This window comes from Pantherophis guttatus, chromosome 8, assembly GCF_059756535.1.
Source record: "Pantherophis guttatus breed Tessera chromosome 8, ASM5975653v1, whole genome shotgun sequence".
Classification (NCBI taxonomy): Eukaryota; Metazoa; Chordata; class Lepidosauria; order Squamata; family Colubridae; genus Pantherophis; species Pantherophis guttatus.
The window spans coordinates 62,757,722-62,776,076 of NC_142070.1; the positions used below are offsets into that span (position 1 = coordinate 62,757,722).

An 18,355-nucleotide genomic window follows, 5' to 3' on the forward strand; every position below is an offset into this window, starting at 1 on the left:
CACCTATTTCCTGAACAGGAGGGTTTGCCCACTCTCTCTCATACCATTACGACCTGGTCTGGATTAGTCCAATGTGCTCTACATAGGGCTGCTCTTGAAAAACATTTGGAAGCTTTAACTGGTGCAGAGTATGGCTGCGTGGGTAGTAAACAATGTTGGATATTCAACACATTACAACACTGCTGAGTGAGTTACATTGGCTACTAGTGTGCTTCCAGATACAATTCAAGGTGTTATCACTTTTAAAGCTCTTCACACCATGGGATTGGGTTTCCTAATGGACAATCTTCTATTCATCCAATTCGGTCTGTCAATTTGTGTATGGTACAGGTCTCATCAACCAAAGAATATTGGTTGGTGGTGACTAGGAGACATGCCTACTCTGCCTTGGCCTCTATCCTCTGGGACATTCATCCTTCACAGAACAGGATGAAGGCCAAGTAGATCTGGTTTTGTGCCTTGGCCTGGGACTTCTAATATATAATTGTTTAATGTTTTATGACATACCCGGTCCAGAGACACTTGAGATAATATGCAGAAACTAAAGGCTGCTGATACTTTTTATAACTTATGGTGATATAAAACTCAAAATGCAGGACAAAAAGAAAATAAGGCATACTGCAGTGTTTATTATATAAGCAGTATGGCACCCCATCAAAAGGATATTGAGACATCTCTGCAAACAAAAAAGGTGCACTGATATTTATGCTTTTTAGGAAATTAGGTGAATGATGCAGATGTACATATTCATAAGTAATAGATCTCTGCTGGCTTCTTACCCTACTATTGCTATTTTCAAGGAGAAAAAATGTCTTAGTAAAAGGAGGGAGTGCATGGGTTGCCATGGAAATGTTCTGCTAAAACTTACAATAGGCTTTGGTGCAAGTCAACTCCAAGGCTAAATTACTTTTATTTCCATTTGGTTCAATCTGTCCTATTCATTAGAAAATTCACTTTCCCTATTGAGAACTTTTTCCGCACAGTGACATAATGCATCTGAATATTGTCATCTTAGAACATGATCATCCAGATAAATATTCTGCTCTAGTACCATGATATATTAACCTAAAAAAAGTAACCTTTTATGCTTTTTATAGCTGTTGTGAAAAGGAAGAAACAGGAAGCTAATATGGGCTGATGTGTTTGGCAAAAAGTGAACAGTTAAATAAGATTTGCGGGGAAGAGAAAGGATGGCTCATAAACCACATCAGGTTAAGCAGCTTTGCACCTGCTGAAAGCTCACGTGCTTCCAGAGCGACCAAAATCATTTAAACTTTTTAAGGGTAGGCCAGGAGGACAAGCCCACCAAAGCTAGATGGTGAGACTATCTTCTATGGATCCTGATAGAGAAAGAGATGGTCTGCTTAGAGGGATTGTGTTGTGCTGAACATGAATGGTAATATATTACAAGCCTAAAAAACTGCTATGTACTGTATATTACTAGGTTGACTTTATCAGAAGCAGAAGCTTTGGGACACATAAGCCTTTGTTTTATTGCCTGCAGGAATATGGATCAGTGGACGAAAAACAAGCAAAGGTAATTTAAATGCCTTAGCATGGTCACTGCTTTAGTGTAAAGTGCCTCTATTTTGCTTTGGGTTCATGCAGCAGTCAATGGCACAGAAATTTTGTTTAGGTGAGAGAATGGATTCAATTTAATATGAATATTGAAAGCTAATGTTCAAGGCAAGCAAAGAAATTAAAATTAAAAGAATGTAGATATTTTAGCAAGAAAGTAACACTTAACACATCTCTGAAAAATTCTAAGAAAGTTAAAAGTTTTGGAAGCATCTTCAAAGGCTCAATTAAAGTGTTATTGAAAATATGTAGGAAGATCTCACACATAATCTCCATGCAAGGAAACCTAATAGTATTTCCAAGCTAGAAAGGTTTGGTAAGAAAGAGTGTGGTGCCATAGGAAGCTTAGAATATTATTATTTCTGAAAATGGGGTATTGCAAACTACTGACTGAAATGATCCAAACTTCTTCACCTATCATGTTTACTATTAATTTATTGTGAATCTGTACACAACTGTATTGAAATAACAAGTATGCATCCACATTTGCAAGAAGGTGTCATGTTTTATTTTTTTTTCTCATGCTGAGGTTGTATCAACTTCTGTTCATTTTGGCCACGGGGGTCAAACTCATGGTGTTATGTTGCTATCATGTGATGTATCGCAATGCTTCCCCCCTTCACAGAGCTGGGGTGGGCATAGCCTGCGCATGATGCATCCAGCCTGCTGCCCACCAGTTTAACACCCCTGATTTAGGCATTCAATAAAACATACAATTTAACCAGAAGTTCCTAAATATTTGCATGCAGATGTTCATATATTTCCTGTAGCAATTGAAATGGAAGAGATTAGATTGGTAGATAGCATATTCCACATGAAAAAAAGCAATACTTTTTTTAAATTAAATGGTAACTACCTTCCATAGGTAGATATAGTGAGTTCTTTCTATCCCAATAATTATTTTGTGAATTACATAAAGGAAATAGGTATTCACACAAAACAACACTAGACAATTTAGAAGTATTTTACAAGCAAAATATTTTACTACTTCTTCCCTTCTTGTCCAAGATGAGAATAAATGTACTAGTTTATATATAAACTGTACATACTGTAAGCAAAACCGCATTTCAAAAATTATACTATACATCATTAAAATACTGGAAACTATAGGTCTTATGAGGAAGCAACTGTCAATGATAATATTAAAACCCTTATGTCTGTAGCAATAAATATGTGCATATTTTTAATCAACCCATTATATAATTTGGTGACAAGACCTCATTGTGTTGGAATTTATTGTTATTTTTTCATGAAGATACCTGTTTCTCAATCTATCATAGATCACATATAAAAACTATACTTCTGCAAAAAATAATTCTGCCGGGATGTAGATAGTACAGATATGTAACCCATTCAAGCCAGTGCAATTCAGGTTGACAGCTATCCTCTGATTAGTATTCTGATGCTTATCAGATTTATGCCAGTAATCTCTCATCCAACAAATGGTATTTATTTTCTTATTTATGCATGCTGAAGCCTGCTTCTATGCTCACAGACATTCTCTCTAGATCAAGGCACTAGAATATAAAAAGGTTTAAACAGCTATTATGTTCCTTCTTATCCCAGCATCATGAATCTACTTATCTACAATTGTAAAGTCAGAGTGATATTTTCATCTGCTTTATTTTTCTATGTGCACATGCACCACTACATCCCTTGAATTATACAACCAGTAATTCTTTCTATCCTCTTTCTGTAATGCTGACTCTGGGTTTTACAGGATTAAAATACAATTTTTCTAGGTTGTAAATTCAAAGAAAATTAAATACCTTTGGTAAAAAATAGATGTATTTTAACAAGATTAGAAAAGCAAATTGTTATGCCATCAAAGAGTATAAAAATGTACACAACAAAAATATAAAAAATATAAACAAACAAAAGAACCTTGAAGGCACTAGTGGGAGGAATAAAGACACTTCATTGGTTTCAATTTTTTCCTCCTTGCTCACATATACTGACCAGGCATTTTGAAAAATGACAGGAACCTGACTGGGGAAAAAACATAGAAAAGTGTGCAGTCTTTTTCACATTTATAAGTGAAAAATGTTTAACTCAGAATAACACCGTTTTAAGCAATTAACACTTTAATTTAGGACATTTAATTTAGGTTACTGCAATAAGTGAAGTAAGATTCCAGATGTTTAGAATGATAAGCCAGAAGTAACTGACCTGCAGAAGGAAGGCTATTAGAAGAGTTCGGGCTTTGAGCATTTCTAAACTTAAATCTTTTAAAATTCAGGATGAGCAAAAGAGATGATATTATATATTTATATCAAGGTGGAGGAAAAGAAATCCTCATTAATGCATTCTGCTCATAGTTTTAATGGGCTTTCATGTGTTGTTACATTGCATACATAATCCCAGTTCCATTTCTTCTCTCTTCATTTCACCAGAACCATCAATCTTGAACATGGAAGATTTTCAAAGGAAACAACTGAGATTATACAAGGAGATTAATGCGCAAGCCCCAGAACAGAATAAGCTTCTAGTTCAATGTGCTGTAGAAGAATGAAGTTCCTTTTATCCTTCTGTATTTCCTTTACACACACAGTCACACTCCTCATGATGATCCAAAGGGACATCTGTCAGAGATTTATGCAAACCTCTTATGCCACTTCTGGGCTTCAGCTGCAGGACCTGCAAGGGAACAGTCCAGCTGTCATTTTAAATGCTATTAAAATAAGCAAATCATTAAATAAAAACCAGTATTTGTCTGTGACAGGTACATATTCATCTTGCAATCCTATTCATGATTTATGCATGACCCAATATATCTTAGCCCATAAATAATTTACTAAAGAAGGCTTTGGCTTCTTTGTTCCAACATTTGCAAATATAAATCACTATAATAATTTAAAAATTGTGATCCTCATACATTGGAGTTCCCAATTAGTATTTAATATTGAAATAAACTACATGCAAAGCTTATCCTAATTCAGGGTACAGAAATCAAGATGGGTAGCCATCAGTCAAATTCTTACAGATGAAGACTGTAGTTCCTTCTACTTGTTATTCACCTGTAATTTCCCTAACAAACTAGCAGTGTCAAGATTGAGGCTATTTTGAGACTTCAGTGCTGGCACGCTGGAGAAGAGGAATAGGGAGGGGGGAATTGAGATAGTTGTAATGTTGTAGCCAAAATAAAATACTTTCTCTTGGAAACCAAGGACATTCCTGCAGGTGCTTGGAAGGAGGGGACTGGAGTCACCTAGCAACTGGACAGCATCCTGATTGGACCATGTGACTAATTGTTTTGAAAAGGTAAAAAACTTTTATTTTTAACTAAGTCAAAACAGTGGGAATAATGAGAATGGGTTTTCACCAGCCTGTGCCAGTATGATATATCTAGTAAACCTATTCTTTGAGGAATTTGCTTGCCTCAGCAAATGGAATCCTGACAATCAGTTGAAAGTAACAGTAGTTAGAAACATAAAGGAATTCTTAAGGTGTCAGTTTGTCAAGACAAGACAAAACTGCCTCAAAAAATGATGTGTAAATTGAAATCTCAAATATTGCCATCCAAGCATGATAGAGTTTGCTAATCATCATCTATTATTATAGTTTTCTTTGGCCCCATGTTTTAAATACTATACCTCATGATACTTTTTGGTGACTTTGGTAGGGACACATTGACATTCACTGCAAGAATGTTGACAACAGGCACAATTTCCACCGCAGCGTTTAACCAGAAGACAAAGTGGCCAAAAAATGGTGTCTGTTCGTTTCAATTCTTCTCGTACTGACACTGAAAAGTTACGTGGAGTACAGCTATACATTCTTACTTCCTCCTTCAGCAGGTTCAAATCTACAACTAAACAACAAACCAATATTTATTGTTTGCTTCATTTGCTCATTAAATTCTTTTAGAAAAACTATGTAGAAACAAGAGCTATGCAAATATTTTTGAGATAATACCATGCCAATAGGTTTTCTATGGTTTAGTGAACTTGTGAATTTCAAGATATAATTTATATAGTTGTAATATTTTTCTGAGCTAGGAACCTACCTTCTGATGTTTATATGGATGGAAAGAAAGAACTTCAAGATTACAACAGTGGCTAGAAGAGATGTTAAATAAGATGATAGATATGACACCACAACTCTTCCTTCTGGGTATAGTAAGGGATAATTACAAAAAAGAAGAAATATATCTTATGGTATACATACTAACGGCAGCGAGGTTGATATTCGCACCAAATTGGAAATGCAGAGAGAACCCACAGGAGGTAGAAATAATTAACAAAATATTGACCTGTGCTTAAATGGACAGGTTAACAATGGAGCTCAAAGATAAAGATGAATCGGAATTCTATGTAATACATTCTGGAATACATTTTATAAATGGCTAGAGAAAAGGAGGAATCTAGGGATAGGGAATTAGAAACAGAGTGAAGGAAAGGAGAGAAAAATAAATAAAATAAAGAAATATTAGATAGGAATAAATTGGATTTGAATAGGTACAAAGGGAATATGTAACTGAAATGTGATTGAATGTACAAAAAGTATATATAGAATATGCATATTATATTGTAATATACACGAAAGAAAAAGTGCTAGAAAAGTATGTACCAGACAAGTCACACCAAGTCTAATGTTTTTAAATTGTATATTTAATAAAATTAATAATAATAAAAAAGAACTTCAAGATTACTGATGACTACTTAAGAAAGGTCATCCTTCTCTTTTTCCTTTCCTTTTCTTAGATGGCCTAATCGGATGCCCCCCAAATATGGTGTACTTTGGTTTCAATAACTTAAGCCCATAAGAAGGAAATATATAAAGTTTGTAGATTTTAACAACAGTATATATCACGTTTCAAAATACATAAAATAAAAGCGGGTTCCAAAAAAAAAGTCTGCCCCTGGAACAGTAGCATGTAATTTTTTCATTGGTAAAGGACATGCTAACAGACATCTCTGTTTTAATCTCATGATTCTATGTAACTGTGGTCATTTTGTAGCCTATTTTGATTTTATTTTTTAAATTAGATTTTTTTAGGAATATAAATTTCTTAAAAGTCAAAAACTTCAAAATCTAACCCTATATATTGATTCTATATTAAAATATTTGGATTAGCCAATTGGATTTTATGCTTTATCAAAATGTATTATACTGCAATATATATTTGTAGCACTTTACTTCACATGGGATATTGACTAGCAGTTTCACAAAGTGCTTGAACAAGTCTCTGAAGTGAAAAAGTGGGGGAAAGGGGGATTCTTTATTCTTCTTATCTTTTTGATAGGTGTCTTTTAAGAATTTGCAGGACATAATGCTAGCTTTGTGTATCAGTGAATAGTTAATATTCCTGTAAATGTTTACTTAACAAGAGAAAAAGTTAATAGATCTGTGCAGGAAACTCAATTGAAAACTCTATTATTCTGAGAAAAATTATAAACCCTTTGAACTGGCTCTCATTCATTCATCAAATTTGACATGCTAGTCAAATAACTTTAAAAGGGGAAGGAGGCTTGTTTGTAATGGCAATGTAACTATGATTCAGAACTATTACCTGAAAACTAATTCCAACCCAAACAGGGAAGTGTTCATACTAGGTAGATTAAAAAAATGCTTCTCACAAAGTTTGAGGTCTACAAATATAACTCTTCAACTTGAGTGAGGATAAATTTGCTGGACATGCACTAGTATTTCAAGTTTAAATTAACTCAGAAAGGATTGGAGAGAAAGGGAAGTAATTAAAATTGCTATTCAAAAGTCCAATATGGGGACTAGAGTTGCCTTATTGAGGTGATGGACAGCAGAAAACATAAAATAAAATAAGTACAGTACAGTACAGTACAGTACAGTACAGTACAGTACAGTACAGTACAATACATACAGCTTTGGATGCCATGGATACTACTACAATAAATTTTCATATAAATGAAGTATAAATAAGTTGGGTTTTTTTACTGATACTCAATTTTTCTGCTTAAGTGCAGGTAACTGATTTTGGATGAAATTCATATTAGCATAAATTCTGCTTTCATTTCAAGCATAAAACATCCATCTTTAGCCGAGGTGGTGCAGTGGTTAGAGTGCAGCACTGCAGGCTACTTCAGCTGACTGCTAGCTGTAGTTCAGAAGTTCAAATCTCATTGGCTCAAGGTTGAATCATCCTTCCATCCTTCCAAGATGGGTAAAATGAGGATCCAGATTGTTGGGGGCAATATGCTGACTCTGTAAACTGCTAGAGAGGGCTGTTAAAAGCACTATGAAGCGGTATATAAGTCTAAGTGCTATTGCTATCTTACAATAAAAGGAAAAAACTGCTTCCCACACTAAAAGCAGTAGTTAAAGATGAAAAGACACACTGATTAAATCCTAATGTCAGTTCCAACAAATAGGAAACATAAAAAGCATGTCTTTTTAACTATGAAATATTAAGGAAACTTATATGTTCTTTTAAAATATATTTCAAGAAAGGACACATACAATTAATTTGGCCATGTAATTTTAACATGTTTAGATCTGACTAAATTCCAGACAACCAATTTGAAAACATTCAAAAGATTAACTTGGTTAATCTTAAACTTGGTTAAAGAAAGTATAGTATTATTTATCTCTGTATCATATAGTGCATTTACAATATTTCATAGAAAATGAAATAGCTGTTTTTGATTTTGAATAAAACCATTAGTATATATTTTTTTAAGTCTAGAAAGCTTTTATTTTAATAGTTATTTGAAAAGTTGGAGTTTTACAAGAACCAGTTTGGTGTTGTGGTTAAGGTATCAGACTAGAAATAGGGAATGTTTGAGCTCTAATGCTGCCCTGAGCACAAAGCTACTATGTGACCTTGGGCTAGTCACTTTCTCTTAGCCCTAAAATGGAAGAACTGGCAAATTACTTCCGAAAAAATCTTGCCAAGAAAACTGCAGGGACTTGTTGAGGCAGTCTCCAAGAACCTAATACAAATGAATGGAAGGCAAGAAATGTAGGGAAATAAAATTTAAAATATTTACAACGAATACACAACCATGTTAAGCACACACTCTTACCAAAAACTACTATTCAGTCTGTTTCATATTGCTTAAACAAGAATTGCTAATAAGTTATATACCAAATAACTTTCAATGTTAAATTTGGCATTAAAGTTGTACTTTCTTAGAAATCATCAATATTTTTAAGCCCCAGGAACTATGCCTTTCAACATAATTTTTTTTAAAAGGGAGCACACAATTAAAAAGAACCCTAAACCTTTCATTTCTGCAATAATTCTGCATGTCAACAGTGAATACCATGTCATCTCAATGGGGCACATTTTCTGCTTTAGGCTATTACATTACAGACTTGGTAATGCAGTTTGAGGGTGGTCCTTTAAGATGTCTGCCACAATTCTGTGATATGTTTATTCAATGGCAATTCTACTTTAGTGTCTTATTCAAATACTTTTAAAGATTAGTTCAATATTGTTTTCTTTTGGAAGTTGTTGATGGGAAAATCATTATTTCGTCAGATTGGCCTTTTTAGAATGGAATGCCCGTGCTTCATTTGGCAAGAATGCAAAGTGTCTCCACACATAAATACATACATAATGACACACATAGTCATATAAATCTAAAAGCAATATTTTAACCAGAAAGGCATCAATATGTATTTTAAAATAAATATGTTCAAGAACAGCAGTACTTCACTGAAGAAATTAAAAAACAAGATACAACCAAAAGATGACAGCTATAACTTTATTCTGTTTCAGACTAGTCAAACATCTACAAGTAAGTTTAGATAAATTTACTTATTCATCATTCCAGGTAATACTTTATGTTGATTGTGATTTTAAATTTCATTTGAATACCTTTTTCCCCCACAGAAATGTGTGTTTCCTGTTTCACTTACTGAAATTATCGCTTACTTAATTATTACATTAAGGCAGTGTTTTTGAATTCATACCAAAAAGTAAGCCTCTGGAACAGAGTGAGAGCTGCTTTTAAACAGTCATTCACAGCCTTCTTATAAGTATGCAGCAGTATCGCAGCATATAAAGGAAATTTTAAAGGCAATCAAAAGGAAACTATTTTCTGGTGCAGCACGCAGATAAGGGACATGTTTTAACAAGAATCTGTCCTACTGATTCAACAGTGTACTGCCTAATGTTTTGAATGACATGAATCCTGTGCTGAAAAAAAATGGAAGACAAACAGGTGGAACAAATCTGCCCTGAAGGGTCAATGCAGCTGTGCCTCATGTTCCATCACTTAGAAAGATTATTTTACTAGTCAGGGGACTACTTTTGTTTTTTTTTAATTATGTTCAGGAGTATAAAGAGATAACTGCTGGGTCGGACTGAGAATCTCTCAGTCCACAGTAGCTTCTACTTAGCTTACACTCTATAGCTTTAGATGGATTAATTTCTATGTAAGGACCACAGGTTTGCAGTTCAAAACATGTATACTCCATGGATTTATGAAAGACTAAAATGCATAAAGAAGTCAGCAGCGAAACAGGTTAGACAAGGAGTGTCAGGACAGAAATCTATTAACTGGCAGTTTGAACAAATAGGGACTTTGCACTGAAAAAATATTTCAGTCTTCTTTTCTACTGGCTAAAGCACTATCATTAAAAGGTAGGGGTAATCATGACAATCACTATCAATTGTAGTGATAGAGCACAGAGCATATAGTGACCTTCCCCAATCCTTGAAAAGAGGATAAACATATTTTTAAATTTTATTTATCACATTTATATAGATGCCCATCCCATGCCTATTATTGTGGCTGGACTACAATAAAAACAGACCAAAAACAAACATTAAAATTATATACTAAAACATCAATATTAATTTTAAAGAGAGTATCTTGAGAAATACAGTGTAATCATCTCAGCAATTCTTTGTTCCCCTGCGATCCCCAAGCCTACTGACACTGAAACAAACTTAATTATTCTCTGGGCTGATAAATAAATTCACTAACATTTTATTAGATCATTTCTAGATAGTCTCATTTTACATTCTGAAAGTAGTAAGCAACTTCAAAAATAATCATTTTACATACATGTGCCATCAATTAATGGTTTCATGGATATATAACTTGGTTTATCAAGGGCTTTGGATGTTCAATAAAAGAAAGAAGAAAAAGCAAGAGAAAAAAATTACGAACATTACCTCTTGATTTTCTGCCATGAATGTAGGCTTTCCCGAGAAGGTGCCAAGCTGGTTTATATAGGTCTTCCAAATCTAACTGCCACCTGTCAGGCTCAAGGTACCTGATAAGTTCTTCTATGGTACTAAATGCAGCAACAGCATTGTTTAGCAATTCTAATGGTAAAGCTGATGGTGGCAACACTGTTGGACTGGCTGATTCAATGTGGAGCTGCAATGGGAGAAAATAAATCATAATCTTTATACGGTGTCTGTAGTTACAAACAATCTAATATAATTACGTAATAAGATACCTAATTTCAAAATATTATAAAAGCAAAAAACAGAAAAATGAACTGCTGTACATTTATTTAGCAACCAGGATAAAAAAAACCTAGAAACTGGCTGTTCTGTAGGTCATCCAGAAATTAAAGACTTCGCACTTTCACCTCTAAAAGCAATGAAAATCTTATCCTAGTGTTAGATAAACTACTCCAGATTAAAGCTAAATCTTAAACATCTACAATGCACACAATCTTATCCAAAAGGTGAATGACGGGCAGAAATTTATTAAATGGGAATTAGGAATGGAAAATCCTGCCTGTTAGGCCAGATACTGCAGCTTTAATTTTAGAAATGTCTGAGACTATTTCAGAAGAATAATCAGCAGAATTGTAGAGAACTCTGTAGAGAACATTGTATTTAGTCATGATTTGACAAAAAAAGAAACTGCCAGGTTTCGTGGCAGTTATCTTGCAAATACCAATTATTTAGATAATAGCAGAATTCCAAGTAACACTACAGGTTTGACCTATTCATATTTTCCACCAAATGTCACTTGTAATCCGCAAAGACCAAATCAAAATGTGAAAATCAAGGAAATAAATATTGAAAAAAATACCATAGTTTGTTATGATGATAAAAGAGGCAAAAACAGTGGCAGGAATCCAAAAGTTTGAAAGTAAAATAATAATACATATTAACATCCGGAAGTAGGGAATGATACAGTTAAAATAAGAGCATTGCTATTTTACCTCTCATGTCACATGTTCATCAAAAAATATTCAAATATTTGAATATCTCATTTTTAAAAAATCTAGAATGGCATGTAAAACACATTTAAGTATTAGATAGCTCCAAATAATTTATGTCAGTCATAATACTCTGTGTGAATAGGATAGGAACTAACTCATATGTAAATATGCTAAGTTAACAACTCCTTGCAGTGAAGCCAAAAATGACAATTAGTTTTGGATTAAGTGGAATTTCCTGTTCTGCTATTTATACAATATTTTCCTGCATAGAATTGAAGCTATCAAAATATAGCTGGGTTCAGTGCACAACAAACCTTTTTCCTGCAGGATCTTTGTGCTTTCACTTAAACCAATAAAATCTATATTCTGAAAGCCTAAATGGAACACAAATACTAAAATAAAGACTGTCATGATTATTCATACATGGAAATCTCCAAAGCCAATAAATTTTGTATTATTAGAAGCACTTAATGAAAAGTCAAAAGATAATTTGGGATATTATCCATCAATCCATTTATGCAGCAGTCAAATATAAGACAATCACATTGTCTTGAAACTACAAACTACGAAAAACAGAAAGAACAAGAAATAATAAAGATAAAGATAAAGAAACAGAATATGAAGGAAATGCCTCTGTCATAAATTTAGATAAAAATTTCAATGTTTCATTACTTAGTTTTCAATAACTATTTCAATAACTATGGATTCTTTACAAGAATCATATCAATACCACTAAATACATGGTTCCCAATCTACAAAAATTATTTATACTATACTTCAGTAGGAACTTGTCTAATTTTTTGAAAGCTAAGCAAAGTTAGCCTTAATTAGCATTTATTTATTTGTGTGTGTGTATGTGTGTGTATGTATATCACTTGTTATATTTTCATTATTGCAATTTTAAAATATATTTTTATTCTTACTGTTTTCAAATTTGTAAATTGCTAAAGTCCATGAAGATTGAGGTAGTGGATAAATTCCATGCATGCATATATACAATAATTATATATATATATATATATATATATATATATATATATATATATATATATATATATATATATATATATACACATACATACATACATACATACACACACACACACACACACACAATGTTAACAGAATAATAAACATTAATAAATGTTAACAGAAAAAATTCCAGAAAGGCACATCTGTAGAGATTCTTAGTATATAATTCTACAAGCTGAGATTTTAATCATATTCAAAATGGTACAAAGATGAAAAAGAAGCAATTCAGAAAAGTTAACATTCATATTTAGGAGCTTCAGTGAAGGAATATTGATTGTAAACAAAAGTAAATTGAACTGTTGGACTGAATTCATAAAGACATTTCTAGGGTCTTTTGCTTTTAAACTTTTTATGGTCAAAATATATTTCAACAACAGAAATTGTTAATACTAAGTACATAAAGTATTGTAATTAAATATTGATGATCCTTGACCTTTCAGTATGACTCTGAATAAGTCTAAAGCTTTTATTTGCAGTCTGATTACAAGTCAGTATTGTTTGATCTTTGAAACTAAAATTAGACTAAACTTTATTTTTTAAAGGAAACCAATGTTATCTGAAGGAAATGAAGTTGACTGTTTTATAAATCATAATTACAATTGTTTGTCTATCCTAATGCTAAGTGGAAATTAATCGAATAAGAAATAAATACTTCAGATCTCAATATATACAAGAAAACACTAAGCTAAAATCTAAACATGTAGCATTAAACCAGCTGAGTATTTTAGTAAATTATAATCAGGCAACATTGTATACTTTATAAAAAACTGAGGATTTTTTAATTTCTTGCAGTTAATACTTGATATATTACTAACTACAATATTACCATCTAGTAAGTATGTAGCCACATTAGTTTCTTGCCACATTAGTTCTTTTCTTAATTTTTAAAGTATAACATTCATGGGTATTTCAGTAATCCAGGCACACATATATTTTTTACTGAGAATGCAAATTTACTTTTTGTGTCTTAGCAACAAAAGCAAAATATTTTGGCCTATGAATTTCTAAAAGATCTATGCTGTGATTTTCCTATAGGGGGAGGGGGAGGGGGAAGGAGAGAGAGAAAGAAAAAGAGAGAGAGAGAGATGGCTTGGGTTCTGTATATTTGCCCAGGAATCAATAAAACATGAATGCCATGAGATGAAAAAGTCTTCTCAATTAAAGCTAATGCTTAAGGTACTATTCACATCCATTGCTCTAAAAATGTTATGTACTAGGATACGCTGCAAAAAAACTAAGGAGATATTGTGGTAATTCCAGAAATAAGGGGCATAAATATGTCATGGGGAAATTTTTTAAATATTGAATTCCTTATCCACTCCAACTTTAGATGGAAGAACTGATACAGAAAAAAAATTAATTTCACTGAGAAAATACATTAATATTCTCTAGAAATAAATAATGAATTTTGAGGTAATATCATGCATGTATATTCATATATGTCTGTGTAGTATCTTTAAAGAAACTACATTCATTGAGATTGGCAAAAAGCAAAGATAAACTAGGAATTCATCACAATTTTCAGTATTAGAAATTTATGACTGATAAAATCTATTTTAACAAGTGACTGTTGCATTCAAATTATTTCTGATCCTAAAAATGATTTTTTTAAAAATATTATCAATATCAAGTTTTAAAATAAATCATTTTCCCACTGAAAATGTGCTTGAAAGTAGCATTAACAGGCTATTTAAACACCAAAATCTATCTTTTATATCAAAATTAAATGAATTAAGAATTAAGAAACTCATAAAGTGAGTATAAACTACAGTATGTGCAAAGCTGCTATGTGCAAAGGCATGAGTGAAGACAATATTTTACTAATTAAAATCAGTGTGCAGTAGCACATGCATATTATGTTGGAATTGTGTCGGATAACAATCTGACTAACAATAAGTGGAAGTGCTTGCCCTCACTCAATGGATTATAAAAAACAGCAGCAAAACTTTTCCAATTTTTGTTTCTATTTGTATTTTGTTTTGTAATAAACTTTAATAAACTATCAAAAAGAAAGAAAAAAGCATGAAGGATTTGACATGGAAGTTTTGAAACTTAAGAACAGACTGTTCAACATGCCTTTTCTTATCATAGTCTACACATGAGTGAGTTTAGCAAGCAAAAACTGGTCAGCCATAATTAAAGGATGCCTGGGTGACATTTTAAAATTACTCATATAAATCAAAATATGGGAAACCTTATCAAAGTTAAATTAAGTAGCTGACCACAATATGCTGGAACCTAAGAACACGTTTGTTTTCTCATATTTCTTATAGCAGCCTACTTATGAACTGTTTGTTTTGGTCATTCCCACCATGGCATGGCATTACCACATATCACAGGAAGGATGCAGTGATCCTGAAAAAAATGTGCATTGAAATAAAAAATGAGGAAAGATTAATTTGACATATCCATCTAAAAGAGATACTGTGTCTATGATACAGCTAATTCTTAAATATTTTTGAACCACAGTAAACTATTCAAGAGAATAAACAATAACATTTTGCATTGTCATATTCCAATTATTCTACTTTAAAACATTTCTTTGCATATAAAAAGTAAATTCCAAATTTCTTTGCAATGAATTGTATAATTAATTGCATTTTGTCTTGAAACTATTTTTCGGTTTAGTTACTGTTGGACACAAATCAGCATGCTATCTTGTTTTTTATAATAGGTAGCATAATACAATAGGATTACATTTTCCAATGTGATAATCAGTTTGTATTGGATTATATCAGTAGTTAAGGGAATAGGTATTATAACCCTTCCAGGTTCCAAGGTTTCAATGCTGAAGCATTAGTGTGAAAGCTGGCACTCAATACTACGTTGCTACTGTTTCCTTTCATATTTTATATATTTATCATTTTGTGATCTCAAATAGCATTTTGAAAAACTTTCTAGATTGAATTCAGATTTTGTGTGTGTGTGTGTGTGTGTGTAGGCAAAATAAAGAAAAAAAAAGCACAAAAATATATTTGCTGCAGCTGATATCAAAAGAAAAACAAGAAGCAACCAATATTTTGCTTCATATTTCTCTATTACCAGTAACTCTGCAATCTGATTCTGTTTAAATAAAGCGGCAGCAGTGTGCATTCAATGTTGGCTGCTTTTTCTTCTGGTCTGGATTGGTCTGCACAGAATTGGCATATGCCAAATGTGTTTTGTTGTGGCTGCTGTTGTTCATAATGACTCAAATATTTCTTGGAATCAGGGAGAAAATTCTTCGAACATTCTGACCGATCTAATTGCAGAAGAAAGGTGTTTGGGTATGTCTTACATGGGGTGGTGAGAAAGGAGAGAGGGGGCAAGAGAAAGTCTAAATAAAAATGTGATTAAAAAAAAATGAAAGGCACTCAAGGAACTACAGGCATCACACAAGAATTCAGAAACTGGTGTAGAACAAGGAAGGCATGTGAAGGAATTCAGACCAGCCATTCATTATATAAAATCAAAAGATGGGAAGAGGAAAAAAAGGGGGTGGGTGGGAATGAAGGCCAAGACTTTTCTACCATTTAGCTATTTTTCAAACCCACAAAACAGTAACCTTTAAAAGGATATGGGAACTGCTATAAAAGCTGAAAGGAAATACACAAAGTGCTTTTGCTGAAGATTAATTTGAATGTCACTCTGTTTGTTTTCCTATGCATGAGAAGAAAAAAATGACTTAGGAACCTTGAGCAATATGGTTATATAGTTCATGATTATTTTACTTGAGGCATTACTATTGATACGTGGAAGAAGCAACATTATGATGAGAAATAAAAACTGAAATTTCTAATTAGAAGTGTGGTACTTAATTAAAAATGTCTTTTTAGAAATGAACAGTTCTTATGATTTACTAAAATTTCTTTGCAGTTTTATCTGTTACCATGACTGTTTTTGAAAAAACATGTCTAAATAAAATAATGTATCTTTATAAAGTATACTGTATGTACATGTATGAATTCATACTTAGTAAATCTCTAGAATCAGTATCCACTAACACTTCATCTCATTTCTGCTCATACACACACAATACTTCATATATGCATTATCCACAAGATAATCACATACACAAACATACATACACTCAGATTCAATTGCAGTAGTTTGATAACATTTTTCTGAATCTCTTACATATGGCTTGTTTTTCATTCATTTTTTCTTTTCTAATGGCATGAGAAATTGTATTTTTTTCCCACTTTTTTTTCTCCAATTTTTATTTATAAATATAAACTAAACAGAACAATGAAACGTACAAAACATAAAAACATATAAACATCCATTTCAATACATGTCCAGTTTGTCGCAACTATAATATATATTTCTCTTTGCATTTTGACTCTTCCTTATTTGGTCATTCCCTTTTACCTATCTAATATTGATCTTTGTTAACCTATGTTTGTTCTTTGTTTCCATCATATTATATTTGGTCATTTTATTTACTTCCTATTGCTTCATCTCTTTCCTATCTTTCAACCAACTATACCACTTTTCCCATACTAAGTAAAATTCATGTTCTTCCCTATTTTGTAATTCCTTTGTGGGTCTATCTAATTCCGCACATTCCATAATTTTATTGATTACTTTATCTGGTGTTGGTATATCACCACTCTTCCAGTGTTGCGCGTATAGTATTCGTGCTGCTGTTATCATATGTATAATTAAATAGATTGTTTCTTTTTCATAGTATCCATTCACTATGCCTAATAAGAAGCTTTCTGGTCTTAGTTCTATCTTTTGGTGTGTTATTTCCTCTATTTGTATTTTGATCCTTTGCCAATATTGTTTCGCCATTGGGCAGGTCCACCACATATGGTAATAGGTGCCTTTGTGGTGGTTGCATTTCCAACATGTTGATGGCATGCCGGGGAACATTCTTGCCAATCTGGCTGGTGGCAAGTGCCACCTATAAAACATTTTATAGAGATTTTCTTTATAGGATACAGACATTGTCATTTTATAATTTATTTTCCATAGTTTTTCCCATTTGTCTAATTGAATACTATAACCGAAATTTTTTGCCCAGGTTATCATATTTTCTTTCACTATCTCTTCTTCTAATTTATATCCTCGTAAGTAATTGTAAATTTTTTTGATCAGTTTGTCCTGTGTCCCTTGCAAAATTTTATCTAATTCTGTTTGACCTTTTTGAAATTCAAATTGAGCCAAATCTTTATTGTATCTTGATTTTATTTGTATATATGGCCACCAGTCAATGTCTGTACCCATCTCTTTTAGTTCTTGCCTCGTTCTTAGTTCCCCCTGATTGTTTAACAGATCTTTATAAGTTTTCGTTTTGTTATAGTCCATGCATTTGGATAGATCTGGGCTTCCATCGTTGACAACCACTCCGGGATTTTGTAATAATGTGCCTTTTTAATACTCTGCCATGTTTGGTATAATGTGTGTCTGATTGTATGTCTCTGAAAATATTCATGCCTTTTGTCTGTGACCTCCCATAAGAAGGCATGCCATCCTCGCTGAAGATTGAATCCTTCCAAATTCAATAGTCTATGGTTTTTGAGTTCCATCCACTCCTTGATCCAAATTAATGCTGATGCTTTGTAATATATTTCCCAATCGGGCAGTGCCAATCCTCCTCTCTCTCCTAATAAAATTTGGAAGAGTTTACTTTTTAAATACATTGTTT

The 18,355-nt window shown here is 32.6% G+C and overlaps 1 protein-coding gene across 1 annotated transcript in view; it reads right to left on the reverse strand.

Annotated features, from left to right (window-relative positions):
* Nucleotides 1-1,995: 1,995 nt before the first annotated feature.
* The window catches only part of PDGFC (platelet derived growth factor C), a 150,549-nt gene continuing 134,189 nt past the window's right edge, over nt 1,996-18,355 (reverse strand). The window contains exons 4-6 of the mRNA XM_034432871.3: nt 10,682-10,889; nt 5,172-5,389; nt 1,996-4,215 (exon numbers count right to left, since the gene is read on the reverse strand). Coding sequence (XP_034288762.1) covers nt 4,099-4,215; nt 5,172-5,389; nt 10,682-10,889 — 543 coding nt within the window. The 3' untranslated portion in view covers nt 1,996-4,098. The remainder of the gene's footprint in view (nt 4,216-5,171; nt 5,390-10,681; nt 10,890-18,355) is intronic.